This window comes from Chlorocebus sabaeus, chromosome 19, assembly GCF_047675955.1.
Source record: "Chlorocebus sabaeus isolate Y175 chromosome 19, mChlSab1.0.hap1, whole genome shotgun sequence".
Lineage (NCBI taxonomy): Eukaryota > Metazoa > Chordata > Mammalia > Primates > Cercopithecidae > Chlorocebus > Chlorocebus sabaeus.
In genome coordinates this window covers 20,485,739-20,502,700 of record NC_132922.1, presented here as the reverse complement: position 1 = coordinate 20,502,700, position 16,962 = coordinate 20,485,739, and the positions used below count along the sequence as shown (strand labels likewise).

General features: G+C 54.0%; 1 protein-coding gene across 8 annotated transcripts in view; it reads left to right on the top strand.

Moving 5' to 3' along the window:
• Window position 1: 1 nt before the first annotated feature.
• CCDC157 (coiled-coil domain containing 157) overlaps window positions 2–16,962 on the top strand; it is a 21,274-nt gene continuing 4,313 nt past the window's right edge. For 3 of the 8 annotated variants that reach the window (XR_012089492.1, XM_007975392.3, XM_007975388.3), the window contains exons 1-9: window positions 78–293; window positions 5,469–5,620; window positions 10,091–10,349; window positions 11,928–12,099; window positions 12,789–13,410; window positions 14,103–14,180; window positions 14,527–14,717; window positions 16,025–16,192; window positions 16,354–16,528. Coding sequence is in view for 7 of the 8 variants with exons in the window: in XM_007975392.3 (XP_007973583.3) it covers window positions 10,102–10,349; window positions 11,928–12,099; window positions 12,789–13,410; window positions 14,103–14,180; window positions 14,527–14,717; window positions 16,025–16,192; window positions 16,354–16,528 (1,654 nt within the window). In the remaining variant the exon portion in view is untranslated. The other 5 variants (XM_007975390.3, XM_007975391.3, XM_007975389.3 and 2 more) reach the window with 5 other exon arrangements.

Below are 16,962 nucleotides of genomic sequence, written 5' to 3'. Positions count from 1 at the left end.
TGCCGCCTCAAGACAGCCTCCCCGCTCGAACAGTACGACGAGCTCGCAAAATGGCGGCAGCCGAGCGAGTTGTGGCCGCAAAGGTAAGACTGACGCACTTCCGGGACCGCCCCCTCGCCGTGGCGCGCTTCCTGCTCCTCCCCGTGGGCACCGCGGCGTCCGACGCCGTTGTCAAGGCAGCGGCTGGAGCGCCGGGCTAGGGGTTTCCGGGGTTCCCGGGAGCCGCAGGCGCGCCGGGGGCAGTTCCCGGAGCCGACCGGATACAGAGGCTGAAACCGCGACGCCGAAGACAGGTGAGATGTTCTACGTCACCCGCCGGACCCCCGCCGCACTCAGCTCGCGCCTCCTTTACTCTACAGTGCCTCGCTCAGTGCCAGTGCCTCGCTCCCTTCGACACCGCCTTCCAAGCGCTCCCTTCCATTGGCCTCTCATTTCGGAGAGCCCCTGTGCCCTCAGGTTCGCCGCCTCAGAGCCCTGCTTCCCTACTCCCTTAGTCCCCCCTTTCATTTCAGGCCCACATCCTCCAAGCCGCTCTTCCAAATCCTACGCCCTTAATTCCCTTTTCCCATAGGCCTGCCTTTTCTTGCTTCCACCCCCTGCCTTCCGTAGTCCCCTTCCTGTAGTCTGCCTTCCTCAAGCCCCACTGGGGCCTCCCTCTCAAATCAAGGCTCCTGCTTTTTCTTTCTTTTTTGTTTTTTTCTGAGACAAGGTCTTGTTCTGTCACCCAGGCTGGAGTGCAGTGGCGCGATCTTGGCTCACTGGAACCTCCGCCTCCCGAGTTCAATCGCTGAGTTCAAGCAATTGTCCTGCCTCAGCCTCCCGAGTGGCTGGGACTACAGGCGCCCACCACATCCTGCCGTGTGTGTGCGCGTGTGTGTGTGTGTGTGTGTGTGTGTGTGTGTGTGTGTTTTGTAGAGACGGCGTTTCACCACGTTGGCCAGGCTGGTCTCGAACTCCGACCTCAAATGATCCTCCTGCCTCGACTTCCCAAAGTGTTAGGGTTACAGGCGTGAGCCACCGCGCCCGGCCAGTTTTAAAATTTTTTTTGTAGGGACGTGAGAGGACGTCTCCCTATGTTGCCCAGGCTGGTCTCAAACTCATGGAGTCAAGCAATCCTCCCACCTGGCCTCCCAAAGTGCTGGGGTTACACGCATGAGCCATCACTCTGGGCCGCTGCTTTAGGCTTCACCCCTCACTCTCACAGGTGTGCCCTTGCAAGCTATGCAGCTCGCTCCCCAGAGGCCTACCTCGACTCCTGCCGGCTTTCTCTCCTTCTCCTGAGATCCCCCTCCCCCCCCTTCCTCCCCTCCTCAACTCCGGAAAGCCCGGAGCTGGCTGGGAACCTGTGCCTGGCTTTCAGTTTCCTCACCTGTGAAATGAGGGAGTGATAGGAAAGGTTGCTCTCTCAAGTCTCCCCCCTCCCCCGCACACATCGTAGCTGTGTGTCATGGTTGTTATTAATGTAGAATAATGATAGCTAGGATGTATTGGTCATTTGCTATGAGCCGGATCCTGTGCCCAACACTTCATGTATTACGTTATTTATTCCTTATAGCACCCTATTTACAAATGAGGACAGTGAAGTTTGGAGTTGGTAGAGTGGGAATGCAAGCTCAAGCCAGTCTTATTCCTCTATTAGTGCAGTTAGTTACTCTTTTGTCCTCAGTCCCTTCAGCGTCCCCAGGGATCCAGGCAATTAACAATCTCATGTTTGAGACTGACATCTGCCACATAGCTGGTTTTAGAGTTTCCCATGTTTTCGTGGTGGTGACTTTGAATCTCAGCAGTCACCCTGACTGGGAAGTAGGCGTCATTTTTACCAGTAGGTTAGGGTACTAGGTCTCAGAGAAGGCGCTGGAATGTTGTTGAACGGAAGTGTAGGAAAGGCTCCTGCTCTTCTCTGGGAGTCAAAAGTCCGCCTTGAGCCCCAGGAAATTGAGGAGAGGCAGAGATAGCTGCTGCTGCTTCCTAAGGGTTCAATTAGTGCAGTCACCTATATGTTCCTGGGTACAGTGCAGGACTGGCAGCCTCAGACTGAGGGTTCCACTCAAGAGCGAGGAATTACAGAGAGCTCATGTCAAGTGCTTTTTCACTTGACATGCACGTAAGTACTTCTTTTTTTTTTTTTTTTTTGAGACAGAGTCTTGCTCTGTCACCCAGGCTGGAGTGCTGGAGTGCAGTGGCACAATCTCGGCTCACTGCAAGCTCCGCCTCCTGGGTTCACGCCATTCTCCTGCCTCAGCCTCCCAAGTAGCTGGGACTACAGGCGCCTGCCACTATGCCCGGCTAATTTTTTGTATTTTTTAGTAGAGACGGGGTTTCACTGTGTTAGCCAGGATGGTCTTGATCTCCTGACCTCATGATCCACCCGCCTCGGCCTCCCAGAGTGCTGGGATTACAGGCGTGAGCCATCACACCCGGCCGCTCATAAGTACTTCTTAAACCATGCTTGTATCTGCATGACTTGAATTTTCAGAAGAAGCAACATAAGGTCATCTTGGATTTTCCTGAAACTTGGGCATTTGCTGCTGCTTATCTGAACCAGGATCTAGTGGGAGTTGATATCCAAAATTGCCCCATAGGGCAGCTGTAGTTATTTGAAGGTGAACAGATCAGTGTTTCCTGGTGCCTTCACAAGCACACTTATGAATTCCAGGTGCTTTGCCACCTGAATACACTTCCTCCCAGGTTGGGACTTCTTGATTGCTTTATTTCCTTCATGCTCTTTTCAGGAAGGAAACCCAGAATACTTCCATGTGTTATTTTGCTTTTGTTTCTGCCTCCCTCCTTGGAGACATAAAATCTCTTGGGCAGCAGTAGTTCATGAGAGGCAGCTGCCAAGACAACAGGAGTGTGGGATGTGGGCATGTGTATAGTGAATGTCATGGGGCAGACACGTATCACTTGGGTGATATCCCATGGGTGAAACTGGCACATACAAGCTTACCCCTTGCAGAGACCCTCAGATATTGTTGGTAGTTCCTGGAGGACAGGGCTCCTTGTGCCCTGATGTGTTCCTGGTCTTGCTATAGTGCCTGGCATGGAATAGATACTCAGTCCTCATTTACTGAATGCACACACAGCATCCGACCCTCTGCACCATCCAGTACAGTACCTACCAGCTGATACGGCTTTTGAACATTTGAAATGGTTTCTGGTTTAAATGGCCATGTGTTGTCAAACAGGCATTAGATTTTGAGACTTAATGCCATAAAAATGTTAAAATCTCCTTAATAATTTTATAGTGGTATGTTGAAATGGTAATGTTTTGGGTATATTAGGTTAAATAAAATATGCTATTAAAATTAATTGACTCTTTTTTTACTCTTTTTAATGTGTAGGGGAGAACAAGTAATATCTTTTCCTCACTCATTGCAAGTTTAATAAAAGACGGATTAAAGTGGCTCACGCCTATAATCCCAGCATTTTGAGAGGACAAGGCCAGAGGCCAGGAGGCCAGGACCAGCCTAGGCAACATAGCAAGTCTCTGTCTTTACAAAAAATAAAAAAATTAACCAGGTGTGGTGGCACCCACCTGTAGTCCTACCTACTCAGGAGGCTGAGGTGGGAGGATCACTTGAGCCCAGGAGTTCAAGGTTACAGTGAGCTATGATAGCACCACTGTACTCCACCCTGAGCGACAGAGTGAGACCCTGTCTCTAAAAAATAAATAAATGAAGTAAAATTTTAAAAACAGATTAACAAGAGAAAAGCATACAAATGTATTTTATAAAAGTTTTCCCTGACATGGAAACCTTCAGAAATGAAAACCCAAAGAAACAAGGAGATCTGTTTTTATGGACAGTGTGCAGAATTATGATTGGTGGACCAAAAGGTATGATCTGGAGGGGCACGGTAGTTCACACCTGTAAACATAGCACTTTGGGAGGCCAAGGAGGGTGGATCACCGGAGGTCAGGAGTTGGAGACCAGCCTGACCAATATGGTGAAACACCGTCTCTACTAAAAATACAAAAAGTGGCTGGGTGCGGTGGCTCACACCTGTAATCTCAGCATTTTGGGAGGCTGAGGCAGGCGGATCATGAGGTCAGGAGTTTGAGACTAGCCTGGCCAACGTAGTGAAACCCCATCTCTACTGAAAATACAAAAATTTGCCAGCTGTGGTGGCACGTGCCTGTAAGTCCCAGCTACTCAGGAGGCTGAGAGGCAGGAGAATCACTTGAACCCAGGAGGTGGAGGTTGTGGTGAGCCAAGATCACGCCACTGCACTCCAGCCTAGGCAACAGAGCGAGATTCTGTTTCAAAAAAATAATAAATAAAATTAAAAATAAAAAAAAATAATGAAAGGCTGGGCACGGTGGCTTACGCCTAATCCCAGCACTTTGGGAGGCCAAGGTGGGTGGATTATGAGGTCGGGAGTTCAAGACCAACCTGGCCAACATGGTGAAACCCCATCTCTACTAAAAATACAAAATTTAGCCAGGCGTGGTGGCACACCCCTGTAATCCCAGCTACTTGGAAGGCTGAGGCAGGAGAACTGCTTGAGCCCAGGAGGCAGAGGTTGCAGTGAGCCGAGATCATGCCACTGCACTCCAGCCTGGCCGACAGAGCGAGACTCTGTCTTAAAATAATAATAATACAAAAATTAGCCGGGCATGGTGGCGTGCACCTGTAGTCCCAATTATTCAGGAGGCTGAGACAGGAGAATTGCTTGAACCCAAGAGGCGGAGGTTGTGGTGAGCTGAGATTGCGCCACTGCGCTCCAGCCTGGGTGACAGAGCAAGACTCCATCTTAAAAAAAAAAAGGTATGATCTAATAGTAATAAATGAGGGAGGGCGTGGATTTAGCAAGGCCTGTTTGCTCAGATTCTTCTTGGTGTTCCTGTGTGACACTTCTCCCCATCTGGGTATAGGGCAGGACACCTGTCACATGAGGGTCTTCAGGGGAGAAGGAGGGGAGAGGTCACAGACTGACCTTTCTGGTGGCCTGCTTCAGAGAAGAAGGATGAGGGGAAGATGAGAGTGGCCTTCCTGCTTCTGCAGTTTTTTGCACTTCTAAGGTGCCATATCTTGGGGTAGCATTTCCTGTACCCCATCAGTGGCTAGTAGAAAAACCTGAAATCCCATGTGTGGCTTGTATTATATTTCTTTTAGACACTGCTGCTCTAGAAGTAGCATGGCCTGAGGACAGAGCAGAGATGGTGGACTCAGAATCTCAGCTTCCTGAGAGACCTCGGGCAAGCTCCCTAACTTTTCAGAGCCTCAGTTTCCTCCTCTGTAGAAATGAGGCAGATTCAGGGAAGTGGCACACAGTAGTTCTTCAGTCGAACCAGCACTATTGAAGAGTGCCCTCTGCTCAGGCTGGAGGCAGGCAGCCCACCTGCCCCTTCTCTCACCTCCTTCCTCCAGCCTGGAACCCCTTCTCCTTCCTGGATAGCCTTCCACCCTGCTCCCAGGAAGCCCTGCCTGACTGTGCTTTCACTCACTGTCCCTGTCATCCCTTCCCAGGGTCTGAAGAGCTACTCAGGGCCAACCCTGCACTGGAGACAGGAAGCCAGGCACGTGGATGAGCCTCTGACCCAGAGCCCTGGAGCCCACAGGCTCATCTGAGAACTAGACACTCAGTCACTCCAGCTCCACGGGCAGGCACCTGCACAGAGGTAAGGAGAGGGCCCCGTCCTCTGGGAGGTTGAAGAGTCCACTACCCTTCCCCTGAGTGCCTCTGAGCTTCCCAGCACCTGTGGGCACAGGCTGGCCCTGAGTCCTCTCAGCCTAGGTGACCAGGTCATACCACACGCTCACAGGGAGACAGGCTGCCAACCACAAATAACTTCGCAAATAATGATTCCATTCTGGCGGTGGTGTGTGCCGGGAAGAAAAAGAACAGGATGCTCTGAGAATGTGTGACAGGGAACCTCGCCCGACCTGGGGCCCTGGGGAGTTTTCCTGAGGAGAGGATGTTTGGCGGGGGGCCTGAGGGAGGTGTCTTATCTAGAAGAAGTTTGGGGAGGGGCGCGTTCTGGGTGGGGAGACACTGAAGCTGGGGCAGGCCACACAGGGCAGGAGCCCCAGGAAGCATTCCAGTCTTGGTGCTGTAGAAAGAGAGGAAAAGGCTCCAAGCAGGGGTAGGTTGCCTTATTAAACAATCACTCTGGTTGCCATGTACAACCAAGAGGGACCAGGTGGTACAGGGCAGAAGGGAAGTGGCTGATCCCTCAGGGAAGCTCTGGCAGTGTCTCGGGAGATGATGGGGTAGGAGCAGTGTCGATGGAGAGAAATGCTGGGTTCCCAGTGTGGTCTGGATGTAGGATCTGCAGCACTGGGTCCTGGGACATGGGGGTAGAGGAAAGAGGGAACTCAGGAAATGCCTAGGCTAGGGCCAAGCCAGGTGCACTCAGTGGGATGTCATTTTCTGAGATGAGGGAGGTTGATGGGGAGGTTAGGTTTGGGAGAACAATTTTTCAGCCAGGCCTGGACTTGCTGGAGGCAGAAGGGGCCATGGCCTAAATGCTGCCCAAGCAACCCCTGCTTCAGGGAGGGGCTAGTGCAAGGAGGTACTTCCTGCACTGAGAAATTCACCAAGGACAAGGGGCCCCTGCTGGCAGGTGGAGAGGAGCTGGAGCTCAGCATCCGCATAGCTGCCTGACTCCCAGCAGAATGCTGGATCTGAAACAAGCTGCCAACTCACACCCCAGCCCTGCTGGAAGGTGACAAGCCACAGGAAGGACCCGGGCAGTGTCTCGCTTCTCCACTTTCTGAGTCAAGGGTCACAGAATGTTCAGATCAGTGAACTTTCAGATGTCCACAGGTGGCAGAAGATGGACCAGAAGCATTCTGTGTGGGCCGCAGGGGAACTGGGGAAGAACGGGAGCCAGGCACCCACACAAGACAAGGATGGACTTCGCTGTGGTTACTGCTAATAATATTATTCAAGTCGGCCGGGCGCGGTGGCTCAAGCCTGTAATCCCAGCACTTTGGGAGGCCGAGACGGGCGGATCACGAGGTCAGGAGATCAAGACCATCCTGGCTAACCCGGTGAAACCCCGTCTCTACTAAAAAATACAAAAATCTAGCCGGGCGAGGTGGCGGGCGCCTGTAGTCCCAGCTACTCGGGAGGCTGAGGCAGGAGAATGGCGTGAACCTGGGAGGCGGAGCTTGCAGTGAGCTGAGATCCGGCCACTGCACTCCAGCCTGGGTGACAGAGCGAAACTCCGCCTCAAAAAAAAAAAAAAAAAAAAAAAAAAAAAAAATAATATTATTCATAATAATAATAGTTAATATTGGTTGAGAACTTTTCCTGGTGCCTTGCATTGGACCAAGCACCTTAGTCATGATCCCGTTAACGCCTTCACAACAACCTGGCCTGCTTGGAGACAATGTCCCCATCTTACAACTGGGCCTCAGTGACTTCTCTGAGGCCAGGAAGGGGCAGGACTGGGATTCTCTGCATAAAAACGTAGCAGCAGTCCTAGTGTTCAATAGATCAGTAGGGTGACTAGTTTATACTGATCTATTGTACATTTCAAAATGGCTAGAAGAAAATAAATAGAATGTTTCTCTTTTTTTTTTTTTTGTAAGACAGAGTCTCGCCCTGTCACCCAGGCAGGAGGGCAATGGCGCGATCTCGGCTCACTGCAGCCTCCACCTCTGGGTTCAAGCAGTTCTCCTGTCTCATCCTCCGAAGTATCTGGGATTACAGATACCCGCCATCATGCCCAGCTAATTTTTGTATTTTTATAGAGATGGGGTTTCACTATGTTGGCCAGGCTTGAACTCCTGACTTCAGGTGATCCGCCTTGGCCTCCCAAAGTGCTGGGATTACAGATGTGAGCCATTGTGCCCGGCCTCAAATGTTTCTTAGCATAAAAAAAAGACAGGCTGGGTGTGGTGGTTCTCACCTATAACCCCAGCACTTTGAGAGGCCAAGCCTTTCAGAGAGGACTGCTTGAACCCAGGAGTTTGAGACCAGCCTGGGCAACACAGCGAGATCCCATCTTTACAAAAAAATTTTTAAATTGCCAGTTCAAGATGTTACCCCCCAAAATAATAAATAATTAGCTAGGTATAGTGGCACATACCTGTAGTCCCAGCTACTTGGAAGGCTGAGGCAGGAGAATCACTTAAGTCCAGGAGGTTGAAACTACAGTGAGCTGTGAGGGCGCCACTGCACTCCAGCCTGGGTGACAGAGGCCATGTCTCAAAAAACAAAACAAAAGGAAAAAAGGAAAGACAAATTTAAGGTGATGGATATTCAAAGTACACTGATTTGATCTTTACAAATTATATATGTATTAAATAATTCTGAAACTAGGTACCTTGAAACTATGGACGTCTATTATGCGTCAGTAAAAACAAAAATTGTTTTAAATATATATATAATGGGATTGAGTGTGGTGCCTCACGCCTGTAATCCCAGCACTTTTGGAGGCCAAGGTGGGTGAATCACTTGAGGTCAGAAGACCATCCTGGCCAACATGGAGAAACCCTGTCTCTACTAAAACTACAAAAATTAGCCAGGCATGGTGGCGGGCATGTGTAATCCCAGCTACTCGGGAGGTTGAGGCAGGATAATCGCTTGAACCCAGGAGGCAGAGACTGCAGTGAGCTCAGATCACGCCACTGTACTCCAGCCTGGGCGACAGTGCTAGACGCCATCTCAAAAAAAAAAAAAACAACAAAAAAAAACGTACATATATATAATGGGTTCCTTATCACCAGAGTGATGACAATAGGTCTCAATGCAAGTTTTCACATTTTCCTCTCTTGCACTTTAGAAGTCAAGTGCATTTTAAATTTTCTTTGCAATTCTTTTTCTTTTCTCCATTCAATCACTCAGTCATTATTTGCCAGTGAGCATCTACAGTGGGCCAGGTCCCCAGCTGGCCACACTGGGGACACCACAGGGGCTAAGATGGCTCGGAGAGAAGGCCGTTCCAGCAGACAGCAATCAGAGCTGAGATGGGGGAAGCCCAGAGGGAGTATCTAAGCCAGCATGGAGGGTGCTTAGGGAAGCCTTCTTGGAGGAGGTGATATCCAGGAACCTTGAAGGATGAGAGGAGTTAGCCATGTGATGGGAATTGGACAGGGGAGCATGATTCTGACAGAGAGGACAGATGGGCGAGGATTTAGAAACAAGTGCCGGCCGGGCGCGGTGGCTCAAGCCTGTAATCCCAGCACTTTGGGAGGCCGAGACGGGCGGATCACGAGGTCAGGAGATCGAGACCATCCTGGCGAACACGGTGAAACCCCGTCTCTACTAAAAATACAAAAAACTAGCCGGGCGAGGTGGCGGGCGCCTGTAGTCCCAGCTACTCCGGAGGCTGAGGCAGGAGAATGGCGTAAACCCGGGAGGCGGAGCTTGCAGTGAGCTGAGATCCGGCCACTGCACTCCAGCCTGGGCGACAGAGCCAGACTCTGTCTCAAAAAAAAAAAAAAAAAAAAAGAAACAAGTGCCTCGTGTGCATGAGCTGCTACTGGTAGCTCATGGTGGTAGGAGGGAAGACTATGAGGTAGAGGGGAGGGGACTAGAGAGAGGCGAAGCGAGGGATGTGTCCAGAGGTGGCTTTTCTTCCATAGGCTACAGGGAGTACCGAGGCATTGTGGCCAGTATGACATGGTCCAGTAGAGTTTGGTCCAAATCTCTGGAGCCGAAATCTCTGGAGGCCTGCCCTGTGACCCAGCTGGAACCTGCTGCAGTGGTCTAGGCAGGATATGACAGTGGCCTGGTGTGGCCCAACACTTCCCATCACGCCGTAGCTGTAACTCTCAGTTGTGTGTGCCCTGTTCAAGGGTTCACTCTGGGAGGAAAGGATGAGAGGCATGTTCTTGTTCATAGCTGTATCCACCCAGCCTTGAGCAGGGGACCCGACGTATGTAAGTCCTTAGGAAGGACTTGTGGAGTGATGGACTCTGCAGTATGTGCTCAGGGTAGTGGGACTGAGAGGCTGTTGAGGCCACCCAGAACCAGGTCCAAAAGGCCTTGTCACCTGGGGCTGGGAAACAGACTTCTCCCCGGGGTCTGGGGTGAACTTCTGGCCTAGTAGCCCCTGGGCAGATGAGGGTTTCAGGGAGTTTCCTCTAGCAGCAGCCACGTGACTCTGGCTGGCAGGGCTCTTCTGTGCTCACCCCAGGAGCTGTGAGGATGGCGCACCTGCTGGGCAGCCAGGCCTGCATGGACAGCCTGCGCACAGACCTCACCGACCTGCAGGGTGCCATCGTAGACGTCTTCTCCCGCGCCGGGCCTGTGCGCTTCCCCTCCTGGAAGTTCCCTGACCGCATGGCCTGTGACCTCGACATGGTGGCCCTGCTGGAGCACTATGACCATGTTCCGGGTGACCCCGAGTTCACGCAGCTGTCCCATGCTGTGCTGCTGGAGCTGGTCATCGACAGGTGAGGGCCTTGACCAAGCCTGGTCATCTCAGGATGCCGGCACCTGCCCCTGAAACCAGTGGCAGCTACAGAAGCCCCTCCAGAGGCGGGGGTGATGTTGGAACAACAGTCACCATCGAGTACCTGTCGGGGCTACATCAGCTCAGGACTTTCAAAGTGGTCTTACCTTTTATCATTTGTCTTGTGTTGTGTGCTGTGCTATCCCGTGTTAGGCTCTCCTAGCCTGTCTACCTCAGGCAGTTGATTTCCACTCCATCGGTCTCTGTGGCACCACATCTGTGACCACGGTCTCTCAGCTGCTCCCAGCTGCCTCCTCAGGGTTTCTGTGTCGGGGACCCCATAGTTGCTTCTCAGAGTTTCCATCCCGGCCTCTCTTTCCTGTTGTCCTGTGGGTTGTGCTGTTCCCTCTACATATCACAAGGCCAGAGACAGGATGTGTTTTTCCAAATCCTGACCCGCTGAGAAGAGCCTCGTGGATTCTCCTGCAGCCCCATCACTTCTAAGCTATCATTAAAGTTAACATGGTTGACCGGGCATGGTGGCTCATGCCTGTAATCTCAGCACTTTGGGAGGCCATGGCGGGTGCATTACTTGAGGTCAGGAGTTCAAGACCAGCCTGGCCAACATAGTGAAACCGTGTCTCTAGTAAAAATACAAAAATTAGCTGGGTGTGGTGGTGCGTTCCTGTATTTCCAGCTATTCAGGAGGCTGAGGCATGAGAATCACTTAAATCTGGGAGGCAGAGGTTGCAGTGAGCCAAGATCACGCCAATGCACTCCAGCCTTGGTAATGGAGTAAGACTGTTTCTCAAAAAAAAAAAGTTAAAATAAAAATAAAGTTAACATGGTGTGCCAGGCACGGTGGCCGACACTTGTAATCCCAGCATTTTGGGAGGTTAATGGGAGAATCATTTGAGAGTTCAAGACCAGCCTAGGCAACATAAGGAGACCCCATCTGTACAAAAATATTTTAAAAATTAGCTGGGTGTGTTGGTGCATGCCTTTTTTTTTTTTTTTTTCCCCGGAGTTTCACTCTTCTTGGAGTGCAGTGGTGTGATCTCAGCTCACTGCAACCTCTACCTCCTGGGTTCAAGAGATTCTCCTGCTTCAGCCTCCCAAGTAGCTGGGATTACAGGTACCCACTGCCACGCCCGGCACATCAACCTGTGGCTGTGGGCAGGCTCTTCCCCTTTCTGGGTCTCAGCTGTGTCATCTGTCAGGTGGAGGCTCTGGGCCACTGAATGTAAGGCACCCAGAACTTTTCAAGGACTCAGGATACAACTGAGGCAAGGCCAGGCCTGGCTTCACAGAGCTCCCTGGTCCAGTGGAGAAGAGCCAGGCAGAAGTCCCACCCAGGAGATGCAGAAGAGGCTCCCAAGCTGAGGTTGTGGCCAGGGAGGGCTTCCTGGGGGAAGTAACCCCTGGGTTAGGTTTGAAGCTGGCCCAGCAGAGCATATTCTGAGACTCTCCAAGCCCTTGATGTCTGGGCCAGTTCCGCAAAGCCAGAGCTGCGGTTGTATGGTCTGAGGGTGTGTTGGCACCAGCCTGGGCCCCAGCAACCTGGCATCTCTGCCCGCAGGCTCCTGCTGCTGCTTCAAAGCTGCATGAGCTACTTGGAGAACCTTGGCTCCGAGCAGATGATGCCCCCTGCACGGGCTACGGGGCCCTGCATGTCCGTGGGGCTCACGGTGCGGCGCTTCTGGGATAGCCTGCTGAAGCTAGGCACGCTCCACCAGCAGCCACTCCCCCAGGTGGGTCCCAGCCTCTGTCTCCCCACTGTGGTGGCCTTCACAGCTTGCCCCAGCTCTGGCTTCCTAGCCTACCACTGTGTGCACTGCCGCCTTCACTGGCTCCCACCGCCCTCCCAGTCAAGCCCCACACAGTGTGACGGTTAAGAACACAGGCCTTGGGGGTCATGCCTTGCTCCCTGGCTCTAACATCCCTGTGGGACTTTGGAAAAATCTTGCCTACTCCAAACCTCAGTTTCTTCATCTGTACAATGGAGATCATGTGAGCCCCGTTTGTTATGGGCTATCCCATAATCTACACAACCACCCGCTGGGGAAGGACCACTGTCACCGTGTTGGGGAGGAAACTAAAACTGAGAGTGGTTATGGTGACACAAGAGCAGGCACGTCCACTGATCAAGAGCCCAGTAACCAGCAGCTGTGATGTCACCATCACTCAACACCATGCGTACAATCAGATCAAGGCTGGAGCTCGGGGTGTGGGCTGCAGAGAGGAGACCTGGGTGTGGTAATCTGAGTCAGAGTAAAAAAGGGAGAAAGTTATCTCTTATTCACGTCGGTGTCAGAGAACATCTGAGGGTCTGCGTGTCAGGCAAGGCTGTCACACTGTCACAGAACATCCCCAGAGAACCAGTCACCTCCCTCTCTACTTTCTCCCTCACCTGCTTTCCCTTGTCTTTTTCTGAACACAGAAAGGGGCAAACCAAAGAGAGACTGCCACCTCCAAGCCCACCAAGGGCGAGCCAGCCAGGAGCCCTGAATGTCTGCCTGCCAAGTTCATCAAGCCCTCCTCCCCAGTGCCAGGCTTGCCCCAGACCTGCCAAGAGCCAGAGAGCACCCCTGTCAGAGCCTCCCTGCAGTTCCCAGCCACGACCTCCAGGAACACCAGGAGTGTCTACTCCCAGACCATTGAGACGGCCCTGGTGCCCTGTGATGCATGCGCCAGCGTCCAGGGAAGCCTGCAGAAGGTGGGCAAGGTGGTCATCAGCCTGTGTCAGAGCCAGAACTTGCCTTCATCCTTAGGCCAGTTCCAGCAACTGGTACAGGACAGCATGGGGCTCAGGCCTCTGCCGGCTGCCACAGTGGGCCGCTGGGCAGCAGAGCAAAGGAAAGACCTGAAGCGCCTCAGTAAGCATGTGGAGGCCCTCAGGGCCCAGCTGGAGGAGGCTGAGGGGCAGAAGGATGGCCTGAGGAAGCAGGCGGGCAAGCTGGAGCAGGCGCTGAAACAGGAGCAGGGGGCGCGGCGGCGACAGGCAGAGGAGGATGAGCAGTGCCTGTCCGAGTGGGAGCGTGACAAACAGCGGCTGCTCACAGGTCTGTGCCCCAGAGGCCAGACGCCTGGTGCCAGGGTCTCTGCCACAGCCTTTGCATGGATGTTTGTGAGACAGGACTTCCAGGGCAAGTGGTTTGTGTGGAAGAACCCAGGCTGGGACACAGGCAAGAGGCAGGGAAGGGAGGGCAGCAAGGAAGGGTGTGTTCGTCCGGTAGTGACACTGTGATCGCAGTCCCGCTGGGGCTGGGAGCTGGGCTAGGACACTTGCCCAGACTCATCTCTCAGTCAGGGAGGGAGCCAAGGTACGTATCCACTTGCGCTGTCAGTCATTGAGGGCTACTTCCAGAGAGTTATTCCCCTGGCACTTCCAGCCAAGCAGAGCAGCCTCTCTGGTTTTGGCAAAAGCCATTGGAGACGTAGTTCCTGGCACCAGAAGTTGGTCAGTGCTCACTGACGGGAGGCCGGAGGGATTTGCCCTTTCTGAGCCTCACAGTTGCCTCCATGGACGACATCAAGGCCCAGAGAGGTATAGACACATGGCAGCCAGCACATGAGAAGCAGGGTGGACAAGGGCCCAGCCGCCTCCACCAACCTCCCCAGAGCTCCTCCCATGACCGCAGGCGGCCTCTCTGCAGGCAATGGGCTGCCTCCACTCCATGGGGCACACTGGGCATGAAGGCCGCTGGCCAGCTCCATGGGACCCTCTGAAGGGCCTCTCTCTTGGCTGCCATAGAAACAAGTGACCTAAAGACAAAGATGGCCACCCTGGAGAGAGAACTGAAACAGCAGCAGGAGTCCACGCAGGCTATGGGTAAGGAACCGCGTCATAGGCCCCGATGCCACATCTCAAGCCAGGGGTGTGGCTGGACGAGCATCGTCCATCTCTGTCCCCTGAGCATCCAGAGAGAAGACGAAGGGTACCAGCCACAGGAGGGTGGGCCTGACCAACCACACTGTTGGGCGATGACCAAACTGGGGTGCCGCCTCCTACCCAGAAAGCACCTTCTATTTTCCAAACCCACCTCAGGCAGGGTCTAGAGCCCCATTTTGTTCCTGAGGACTCTGAGGCCCAGAGATGGGATGTGAGCTCCTGTCCTGGGTCTGAGGTGGTACAGCGCTCCCCTGCCCTACCATCCCACGTCCACTCAATGCTGCAGAGACAAAGGCCCAGCAGCTGCAGGAGGAAGGTGAGCGCAGGGCGGCAGCAGAGAGGCAGGTGCAGCAGCTGGAGGAGCAGGTGCAGCTGTTGGTGGGTCGGCTGGAGGGCGCTGGCCAGCAGATCTGCTGGGCCAGCACGGAGCTGGATAAGGAGAAGGCCCGTGTCGACAGCATGGTCCGCCACCAGGAGGTGAGGCCGGGGCCCTTGCCAGCCTGGGCACCTGCAATGTAGGCTGCAGGGAGAGAGGGCTCCACTGTCAGGGAATGGGGGCTCATCTGTATTGGGTACCTGCTCCCTGAGATACCTCCAGGTGTGGGGGTTGACTCACCTTTACAGAGAGTCTGCCCTGAGCCGGGCACTGGGGGAACAGTGATCCAGGGACAGATACTGCCCAGTGAGGCCTCAGTCTGGGGGAGTGCCCTACAAGCAAAGATGAACAGGTGTGCCACACTCTCCTGCCAGATGGCTAAGGGGTGCAGGGAGGGATGGCCACATCTGCCATGGGAATCCAGAATGGCTTCTAGGAGGAGGTGGCCTTTGAGCTGGACGCCCGTGACAGGCAATTAGCCCATCAGCCAGGGGAAGGATAGGGTGGGCAGAGGGTGAGCCAGGGCCCACAGCTGTGCTCTGGGCAATGGAGCCTCACAGGAGTCCTCAGAAGTGTGGTTAAGGGAGTAGGTGATCTGTTGCCCAGTGAAAGGGGCAGGTCTGGGGGCTGTCCTGGCTGGGTCCACCCTCAAAAGCTCAGCGAGGAGCCAGGAGTTCAGTTGAGAGTTCCCAGGGTCAGACATGGGCCCAGGGTAGGGGAAGCCTTTCTACCCCAAGTGGGTGCTGTTCTCTGCCTTGTAAACTGTCACAGCCACCATGTATCAGGCGTTTGCTGTGACCCAGGTTTCAGGAGCCACAGACTCTGATGCTTACTCCTCGCTACAGCAACAGGAGGTAGATACTGTTGTCACCCCCATTTTACGAATGAGGAAACTGAGCCTTATTGAGGTTAAGGAAGTTGCCCAAGGCCACATAGCTAGTGAGAGATGGAGCCAGGACTCTGAGCAGTCCAGCATTAGTTCTTCCTGCTTTCCATTCAGTGGGTGTTAGGAAATGTGGGCTTCAGTGACATGGGATGATGTGACACTGGAGACACAAGGAGAAGAAAAACTTAGTTCCCGGAATTCCTCTCCAAGTGGGGTCTCCGTGTGACTGGAAGGAAGTGGGGGTGAGACCCCCAGAGTCAGCCAAGGCCAAGTCAGTTCCAAGGGCCAGGGTCTTCAAGCTGGGGTCCTGCCCTTGACCAGGTCTGGTGTGCATCTGCCTGCTGCCAGCTTCCCCTAACCCCTGCCCTTCCATGTGTGTGACCCATGTTCCCTAGACACAGACACACGCCCCAGGGGGGTAGCAGCGGGGGGGGTAGTAGATGCTATAGCCTCCCTAGTTCCACATGGCTGGGCCTAGCCCTGTGGGTCTCACAGCCTCCCTGCTTGTCTGTTCCTGCTTAGTCTCTGCAGGCCAAGCAGCGAGCCCTGCTAAAGCAGCTGGACAGCCTGGACCAGGAACGTGAGGAGCTGCGGGGCAGCCTGGATGAGGCTGAGGCCCAGCGGGCCCACGTGGAGGAGCAGCTGCAGAGCGAGCGGGAGCAGGGGCAATGCCAGCTCAGGGCCCAGCAGGTGAGAGTGGGGGGTCTTCCTTTTTGCTGGAGAAGTCTCTGGCCAACTGAGTGCCTGCAGGCCTGTCCCGTGTCTTGTCTCGGGGTAGGGATGGTGCCCCAGGGGCGCTTAGTGCCATGTGGCTCATTCAGGAGCCAGGCCTGAGCCTCCCCCTGCCCCAGGAGCTGCTGCAGAGCCTGCAGAGGGAGAAGCAAGGCCTGGAGCAGGCGACTACGGACCTGCGGCTAACCATCCTGGAGCTAGAGCGGGAGCTGGTGGAGCTGAGGGAGCGGGAGCGGCTGCTGGTGGCCTTCCCAGACCTGCACCAGCCCACCAAGACCCAGATCCAGATCCATGGTAGGGGACTGGGGATGGTGCCAAGGGCATGCTGGGGCTCAGGGCCGGCAGCTGAGGGCTCATGTGGCCAGGACACTGGGGACTGCAGTTCCCTAGCGTGCAGCAAGGGTGGAAAGCCGGGCGGCCAGCAGTGCAGCCCCTGTGGACCCACCACAGCACGCAAGCGCTTCATGCGTCATCCACTCTGCATAGAGAGGGATGTGAAAGCCCAGTGGTGATGTGACTGCCTCTAGCCACAGCAGCCAAACCCAGACACAGGTCTGGTTGTCCCCACAGCCCATGCTTTTTACCACATCACATGCTAATTCTTGCTTGACTTCTCTGTGTCCCCCTTCTTGGTTCTTGGAATGGGTCCCCAAACCACACCATGGGACTAGTCCCAAGGACACAGCCCCCAGCTGCCCACTGTCCTGGACCCCATGGCACAGGAGTGC